This window comes from Nannospalax galili, unplaced genomic scaffold, assembly GCF_000622305.1.
Source record: "Nannospalax galili isolate Female #2095 unplaced genomic scaffold, S.galili_v1.0 scaffold307, whole genome shotgun sequence".
In the NCBI taxonomy this organism is placed as follows: domain Eukaryota; kingdom Metazoa; phylum Chordata; class Mammalia; order Rodentia; family Spalacidae; genus Nannospalax; species Nannospalax galili.
The window spans coordinates 5,065,939-5,075,264 of record NW_008359625.1 but is presented as its reverse complement, the minus strand read 5'-3'; the positions used below and the strand labels follow the sequence as shown (position 1 = coordinate 5,075,264).

The 9,326-nt window shown below is 48.7% G+C and overlaps 1 protein-coding gene across 1 annotated transcript in view; it reads right to left on the bottom strand.

Moving 5' to 3' along the window:
- Clec2l (C-type lectin domain family 2 member L) overlaps positions 1-9,315 on the bottom strand; it is a 16,079-nt gene extending 6,764 nt beyond the window's left edge. The window contains exons 1-2 of the mRNA XM_008823497.1: positions 9,135-9,315; positions 1,908-1,982 (exon numbers count right to left, since the gene is read on the bottom strand). Coding sequence (XP_008821719.1) covers positions 1,908-1,982; positions 9,135-9,315 — 256 coding nt within the window. The remainder of the gene's footprint in view (positions 1-1,907; positions 1,983-9,134) is intronic.
- Between the last annotated feature and the right edge of the window lie 11 nt (positions 9,316-9,326).

Genomic DNA, 9,326 nt, shown 5'->3' with positions numbered 1-9,326 from the left:
ATATATATATATGCAAGCAAAACACTCATACATGTAAAATAAAAATAAAAACAAATCTTTCTTAAAAAGGTAGCATAAGACAGGGTCAAAAACATACCATGGGAACTGGGCATGGTAGCTCATACCTTTAATCCCATCCCTTGGGAGGCAGAGGCAAGCAGATCTCCATGAGATCAAGGCCAACCTGGTCTAAACAGCAAGTTCCAGGCCAGCTGGGGCTACAGGGAGACCTTGTCTCAAAAGCACAAACAAAAAAGTAACACTCAAGGATATATACCATCCTCCCTGGGGACCTACCACTATGTGGCCATTCTCTGAGTACATCTATTCATTAAGACCCAAGTCCACTAGGGTGTACTGACCAGGTGTGGCTACAGTTTACCTGCCCCTCTGTGGGATCTTCTGAGATGAGAGACTTTGTTGAGCTTTTCTGGAATCACAATATGCTGTGTCTACATATTGCCTGACCTCCCAACCCAGAAGTAGGATAAAAGGAAGGTGATTTCATCTGTAACCATTATTCTAGGTAAAGCCAAGCTGGCCCCAGGGACCACTCTACCCATTTCCAAACATTGAATCCCCTTGCTTACTAAGCAAGGACTTTCTGGGGGCCATTTAGCCTACTCCTGGTCTCTTTAAAGATTGAAACCAGGAGGCTGGGGATGTAGCAAGGCTGTAAGTGCTTGCCTAGCATACACGAGGCCCTGGGTTTGATCTCCAGCACCACATAAATCATGCATGGTCACATACACCAGTTCAACCAGGTGTATAACACATACCTTTAATCCCAGCACCCGAGGTGAAGGCAGTAGGATCAGAAGTTCAAAGCGAGTCTCAACAACATAGGGAATTCAAGGCCAGCCAAGAGAACAAAAATCACTTCTGCAAACGCTGCAGAAGTGTCATATTTTGCCAGAAGTCTCTCAAGAGCCGCCACATCACCTCTTCATAAAACCTCACCTGTCCTGGCTCACTCTTTAAGCCATTCCGTCCCACACAATGCTCCATGTTTGCAGGCCTCTCCCCTTAGAACGGTCTGTTTCCGTGATAGCATTCAGAATCTGTCATCCCAAAATGTAGCCCTTTGGGGGCTGGAGAGATGGCTCAGCTGTTAGGAGCACTGGCTACTCTTCCAGAGGACCCAGGTTCGGGTTCAAATCCCAGCACCCACATGGCATGCTTACCTGTATGGAGGTTTAACAACCATCTATAACTCCAGTTCCAAGGGATCTGACTCCCTCTTCTGACCTCCACAGGCATTACACAACACAGGTGCACTTACATATATGCAGGTAATACACTCATACACATAAAACAAAAATAATAAAAAATATGACCCTTGGCATAAGGATTATTTTGAGCTGAATATACCCAAGAATCAACAGATGCAGCAAAAGTTTCTGCCCTCCTTTGTCTACCTAATAGTAGGACCAATATTTCTCTTTGCTCTCTGTCTGTCTGTCTCTCTGCCCTCTAGGTGCTGGGATTAAAGGCGTGAGCCACCATGCCTTAGTCTAGAGTCTTACCTGTATGGAGGTTTAACAAATGTTTGTTGAATGAATGATATTTAAAGTCCCATTCTCTGAATTATAACCTCCAAGAAGCACTGCCTGCCCAGCCTCAAGAGTCTGTTCTGAATTCCCACGGCATTCATGAACTCATATCTAGATACCATTGCTACCTGACCTGCACAGCCCATGAAGGGACATGTCCAGCCCATGTAGGAATAAATTATTTTAGACTAAGATGCCACTGACAGCCCAACACTTTATTTCCGATTTACTGGGCCCCCTCCTCTACTGAATTCCTGTATGTGGTAAACCTTTCTTTACCTAGGTAGCTATATGTGGGACTAGGGTGCAGAAACCACGTTGTTGAAAACTACATGTACCAACATACACACTCACCCAGGATGCTCATCACCACCAGGATGGCAAACAGAAGGACTGCGATGGCCCCCAGCAGCAGCCGTGTGGTAGTGTCTGAGGAGAAGACAAAGGGTCAGTATCACTGCCACCCTGTAGCCAGCCCCCACTATTACCCCCAAGTCCTAATAGTGAGAGCCTTGTGGGGTGGAAGCAGTCCTCACATTGACTGTGATGCCTGCTGTTTAAGAAACACTTCCAGACCACCATTCTGATTTTCCGCCCCTGTTACCCACAAATTCCTCTGTGCTGGTTAGTTTTTGACAACTTTACACAGGCTAGAGTCATCTGGAAGAAAGAACCTTAACTAAAGAATTTCCCAGATCAGATTTGCCTGTAGCAATGTCTGTGAGGCATTTTCTTAACTGCTAGTTGATATGAGAGCCCCCGGCCCACTGTGGACAGTGTTACCCCTAGGCAGGTGAGCATGGGCTGTACAAGAAAGGTAGCTGAGCAAGCCAGAGGAAGCCAGCCAGTAAGCAGTGTTCCTCTGTGGTCGCTGCTTTAACTCCTGCCTCCAGGTTCCTGCCTTGAACTCCTGCCCTGACTTCCCTGGATGATGGATTATGAGCTGTAAACTGTTTAACTTCCCAAGGAACCTCCAAACTATTTTCCACAGTGACTATCCCACTTTACATCTTTACCAGCAACACAGGAGGGTCCCAGGTTCTGCACGTACCAATGCCTATTGTCTTCCATTTTCTTTTTATCATTATCGCTTGTTTTATAGTATCCTTGGAGGTGTTTCAGTTTAGATATTTGTGTGTTTCTTTCATCCCTTCTTTCTTTCTTCTTCTATTGTTGTTGTTGTTTTTGCTTTTGTTTTTGTTTTTTGAGACAGGGTCTCCCTGTAGCCCCAGCTGGCTGGAACTTGTAGACCAGACTGGCCTTAATCCCACAGAGATGTGCCTGCTTCTGCCTCCTGAGTGCTGGGATGAAAGGCGTGCTCTACCATGCCTGATGCAGCCTGGTCTTCTTTTAGTGATGTAATATTTTCTCTTACTCTTCTCTCTGAAGATACTGCCTAGGGAGTTGTTCAGGCAAAAGGAGAGGTGGGAAGAATATTCTCTCCTCCCTGTGGAGTCTTGCTTCTTTCAGAACACTTATTCCGGTTCCTGGAGATGCTTGGTTGTTGTTCACGACTAAGGCAGGAGGACTGAGGAGTTCATTGGAGCCTCTGAGTCCAGTGTTAACTGTGGGAGGCATGACAGGAGGATCTGGATGTGCTGACCCTTGGGGCTGACTGATAAATTCCTTAGCTTTTTCCTCCAGGGGAGACTGGAGACCCCCTGGAGGAGGCTCTTCTGTTTTCTCCTGGGTGAGGAGGATATAGGTTTGGCTCCTAAGAAGACTGAGAGACTGTCCTCCACACTCAGTTTGCAAAGGTGGGCTCCAAGGCTTGCTCCTAATCTAGTGGTGTACAGAGAGGCCTTGACTCTTGAGAGATTTCACCTCAAGTTCCTATCACAGATGGGGATGGGCTATTAGAATAGGTAGGCTGAAGTTAGTTACCATTCATCCATTGTGTCACAAGTTCTTATCTCCAGTTCTTACTGTTATCGGCATTTAAAATATCTCTTTACTGTTTACTAACAGGCTTCTAAAGGAAAAGAGACTGAAAACATATTCAGTCAGTCGTCTAGACCTGTAAGCCCAGCAAACATTTTGGAATCGTTCCTCTGAACAAGGTCTGTGCCAGACTCCACCAGAAACACTCTGGGTTCCTCAGGGATCTTTGTTTAGCTCCTGAAGGTATCTACACCGTCCTCTACCAGGAATCTATTCTGAACTCCTCCAGGGGACGAAGCTGGGTTCTTCAGGAGGTCTATACTAAACTCCAATGGAGTCTACGCTGAGTGTCTCCAGAGTCTACACTAGGCTACACTAGCATCTAATAGTGGGTTCTTCCTGGGGTCTACACTGGGCTCCACCAGGGGTCTGCTGTGGGGCCCTCCAAGTGTCTGTACTTGGTTCCTCCAAGGGTCTATACTGGGTCTCCACGAGCCTATATTGGGATCCTCCAGGAATCTGCACTCTGTTCACCCAGGAGTCTATGCTGGGTCCTGCAGAGATCTACACTGGGTTCCTTGGGAGGTCTATGCTGGGATCCCTCAGGAATCTACCTTGAGGTGCCCCCGGAGTCTATTCTTGCCTCCATCAGAAGTCTGGATGGGTGGCTTCGAGCAGTGTGAAAGAGGAGGGTCAAGACTGCCCTGGAAGACTGGGCTCTTTCTGCTTTGCTGTCCTCAGTAGTAGATACAATATGGTCTGTGTCTCCTGGAGCTGCACAGTGCTACAGTGGTGAGCACACTGCTGTGCACCCTTTCCCTCTAGTCCTCACACACCTACCTATCCCCTTTTCAAACATGTGTGTTAGAGCCCTTTCCACATTGAGGATGAGAACACATCTGAAACCACCTCACCCAGGTTCAAATCCACACTCTGTCCCTTTCTGGATGAGGACACTTGACAAAGTCTCTGAGCCCCCCATTTTTCCTCAAACAGTACAGTATAAAAAGTAAGTACATAACATTTACATTATATTTGGTAGTGTTGGGAATTTAGAGAAGTTTAAAGCATACAAGAAGATGTGAACAGGTTCTATGCAAATATGCCATTTTATCTCAGGCATTTGAGCATCCTTGATTCTTTGTCTGATGGAGGATTCTGGTGCCAATGCCCGGTAGATGCTGACGGGGTAATGTATAGAGCTTAGAACTGTGCCCAACATGGTGACCTCTATGTACCATCTCTATGATGGCCAGCCCTAGGCTCCTTTGGAGTAAGAACTGTGCTGAATTCGATTGGATTCCATAAAACAACATTGGGCTATTGCCTTGTACAATACAGATTAGAACTCAAAACATATAAGGGGAATTTAGCTATACTGAATGACAATATCCTTGGTCAGCCTTAAATTCAGTTGAGTTGTAGGAATTGAGTGGAAAGGGGCTATGTGCATATATATCCCCATCATCAGAACTGAAGGACCTTTTCATTCCTTCACAGGGATGATCTCTCTAGACAATTCACTGTGGACAAAGGAAGGACACCTTGAGAATCCCAACGCACTGCTCAATACCTGCCCTCCCAGAGGCCTGGGGCTAGACAATCCAAGTCAACATGGCATTGGTTTCCTAGAGCTCCATAACCAAGTGCCAACTGGGTAGCTTCAACAATAATGGATCCTCTTACTTCTGAAGACCAGAAGTCTAAACTCAAGGTGTTGTCAGGGCCATGCTGTCTCCCAAGTCCTCAGGGAGGCCTTGCTTGGCTCATCCTGGCTCCTGGTGCGTTGATGAAAATCCTTGGCATTCAGCGGCTTACTCCAACCTCAATCTTAGTTAGCCCATGACCTTCCAGGTACTGTGTACATCTAAGGACACTAGTTCATCCTGGATTAGGGCCCACTGACTCCAGTCTGGCCTCCTATCTAATTATATCTGCCAGGATTATATTTCCATCCAAGGTCACAGTCTGTCCTAGAAGTTAGGATTCACCATGGCTCCTTCAGTGTGAACACAGTTCAACTTTTTTTTTTCTTTTTGAGACAGGGTCTCCCTGTAGCCCCAGTTGGCCTGGAACTCATTATGTAGACCAGGCTGGCCTTGAGGTCACAGAGATTCACCTGCCTATGCCTCCCAAGTGCTGGGATTAAAGGCATATGCCACCACATCCAGCACAGTTCAACTTCTAACAAGCACCTAACTCAATAATTATTCCACTATGCAATGCTCCACATTAGCTAGAGTTTACAGGTGCGGGTTATTTAAGTTCTAAATGTGTGTGTGGTTTAGCCTAATATTAGAAGGAACTGAAAAATAACTGGTTCTTTAGGCCCGGAAAATCTCCCATCATCCTCACATCCATATCCCAACAAAGGTCCATGGCTGACATCTACACCATCTGCAGCACAGCCTCAGCAACATAATCCTGACTATTAAAAACACTCAAATGTGGAGCTTGGTAATTTTAAAATTTTAGGTAGCTTTTGCCAAATGCATGTGTGTGGTTTTGATCAGGAAGTTGTGGGTTTGTACCTAATCAAAAAACTTTCAACATTAAAAATTCAGAATGGGTGACCACTGGGAAATCTATAGCCTGAGGTACAGAGTCACTCTGTCCCCTCTCCCTTACCCCAGAACACTTTGCCCCTCTCCCAGCCCCAAGACCAGAAATAGCCACACCTTGAATCACCTTCAGGGATTCCAGACCCCAGCAGGGCACTCCAGGTCACCTTTACCAGCCTTTCACCTAAGCCTCAGGTGGAAGGACAGACTCATACCCACAGGGAAAGGAGCCTTCATCAGCCCAACCCCTGTCTGGCCTCTGTTTATAAAGCTAATTAACTGTTCAACTGAGGATAGTCTTCTAGACCTGGGACCTCAGCTTTCTGACGGAAGGTCTCCAATTCCCTCAACCTGTGAAGAGGGAAGAGCTGCCTCTCCTTGGGGGTAGCAGGCTCCTCTAAGGAGCCAGAGGAAGAGAGCTGTGTGTTCAGGAAGGGCAAATGGATTATCTCCAGTTAGCCTCTCTGAGCCCAATGTCCTTGATCACACAGGAAAGAAGAGCTTTTCAGGTCAAAGGGCCCTGAGGTGGCTCTCACATGGATTTCATGTTGTTAGCAGCTACAGTGCGTCCTCGGGTGAGATGTTTAAGACTCCCAGTCTCCATGTCCTCTCCCATCCTGACCCACCCCACCAAGGTGAGAGTTAAGTGAATGACTAAGGGCCACACAGCCCTATGGGTGCCTGACATCTACTTGGGGGCAAAGTAAGAGCTGGGTACAGGGACCTCTGGGGGCTCAGCTTGAATGGCTGAGAAGCTTCTGCCTTGCTCTCTAGACAGGTGCCAGACTAAAGCAGAGGCTACAAGCCCACTAGGCCCCAGGACTAGCAGGTCCCTCACCCATCCAGGGTGTCATTTTGTACACTGAAGTATGGTGAAGGAATAGCTTCAAGGACAACAGAGGAGGGGAAAGGACTCTAACTGAGTAGCTAGTCACCCTTGTTCCTTGAACTCTTCAGCCAGGCTGCAGAGTGCTGTGTCCACAAAGCTGGGAAAAGGAGTCACCACAACAGAACCTACATTCCAGACTGTTGTCTGGTTAGCTCTGGGAGATGGAAATCATGACCTGATTCAGTAGATGAAAAAAATGAGGCTTAAATGAGTGAAGCCTGACAGCCCATGGTGGCAGAGGCTCAGCCTTACCAGGCACAGCTATTTGTACCTCACCAGGCTGATCAGCCCCTGTTCTAGGATCTCTATAAGGGCTGGATGTGCCTAGGGTCTAGGGTGATGTCTTGACACTGTTGAAAGAATGAATCAATATGGAAGCCAGTGCAAAGACCCCACACAGCCGCAACTAATGAGGCCCAATCCCAGTCTATGAGTTCCCCATTTAGGATAGAAGACAGGGGAGCACACAAGGGTTACCCAGGAGACCCTCAGAGGACCAACAGAGATAAGAGTCTGGTGGAAAAGTCAGCAGATCAAGATGCTGAGCACTCCAGAACCATTGGGGAGGGGTATAGCTCTTATGCACACCAGAGGACAAAAGAGGAGGACCAGTTCACCCAAGACAAGGCTAGACTGTAGGAAAATGCCAAGCAGGGGGGTGGACTGGACCCAGAACCCAGAGAGAGCTTCTTATCACTTTCCTCATGCCCAGTGTGTAGCTTCTTCTTCAGCTGATGGTCAGGGTCAGCCAGTCACATAGACAGTAGAAAGGACAACATCCCAATGAGTTCAGGGCTAGAGATGTAACTGGAGCCAGTCAGTCACACAGCCTTGAAATAGCCCCACCCAGTGGGGGAAGGGTAAAGGTTAGGCAGAGCAGACCCTTCTGAATGCTTACAAAAGAATGAAGAAATACAGCCTGCAGGAGGGAGTAACATCAAGAAATATCTTGAGTATGGGCAAACTTAGGTCACAGGGAAAACCCAGCCACCAACCAGAAACATCCTTTCAAGAGGGGGTGGTTGGCTTTTATTCTACCCAAGCTTTGGAGCTAGTGCCCTTCAGTAATATCCTTACACTTAGAGAAATGATGTTTGCTTCCATGGTTCCTAATCACTGTGGACCTTCCCCTGAGTTTGCACAGCCCTCTCCTGGCAGTGCCCTGCCCCGCCCCACAACCTTCAGCCAAAGGTCCTTCATGTTCTGCAGCCCCATGACCTGCCTGGGCACAGGTGATGGCTATGACCCTTCCAGATCACTACCCCACCTCTCTCACCGACCTGCCTTCTGTCAAAGGTCTTCCTCATACAGACCCACTGTCCCTCAACAGCTCCTTCACAACAAAGTCCAATCTCCATAACCTGACCTGGGTGGTCCTTCACATTTGGCCCCTTCAGATTCACACCCCCATGGCCACATAAGCATCCTAGGGTTCAGTTATCCACAAGGGATAGCTAGTTTCTGCAGTCATTTCTTGGACTAACTGGTGCACCCTTCCCTATCTATTCCAGGCTATTCCAGGAAGACTCCCTTTCTGACTCTCTTGTCCCTGGTTAGTGCTTCCCACAACCTCCTCTGACCAAGGTACTAGGAGTCTGTGAAGCATCTGGCAGCCACCCTTCTCTGTGGCTGACTCCAGCATCTCCCACACAGCATACCAACCAACTCGCTGGCAGCCAACACAAGTTTCCAACCAGAGCTTGTGAACTTGAAATCTCCTCCTCCACTTTGGTTACTGCCTCCTGGAGAGCCAGTGATCACTCCCTAAGCCAGTATGACTGGGAAGGGTAGGTAGGACCCCTACTTTGCTAGGAAGAGCCTCTGGGGAATTCCTCCACACCTGAACCCATCACCACCAGTGCATCCCTCCCACACCCACAGGGTGCAGGTGCCATCTCTGGGCACCACACTTTGTTACCAGACCAAATGCATTTTCACTGGTATGGATTCAGGCTGCCACTCAAAGTGCAGGACAGGTGCGTGCGGGACCATAACTGAGTACCTCACCAGAATCAACTGAGGCTCAGAGCATAAAGCTTGTTCCAAGGTCAAAGGGAGTTAGCAGCAAAGGCAGAATCAAGGTTGCAGTAGTCTCCCTCCCCTTCCACATAGTGACATCTGCCTGTCCTGAAATGAATGAATCCTCCGGGTCCCAGGCTGCCCTCTCCTTCGCGAAAGTGCTCAAGGTGACTCGGGTCAACTCCTGGGTCCCAGGTCGCGGATCCAGGGGCTGGAGGGCTGGGCGCTTACCCTCCAAGGCCGCCTTCCAGCTGGTGCTGCCCTCGTAGCCCGACCCAGATCGCCGGAGCAGCCCCTCCGGGCCGCGGGCCTCCGCCTCTGCTGGAGAGCGCGGCCTGGGTGCAGCGGGTGGGGGACGCGCTGCGGGGGGCGGCGGCCGGGTCCGCGCCGGGGGCTCCCGGGCCGGCTCCATGCCGCGTCGCG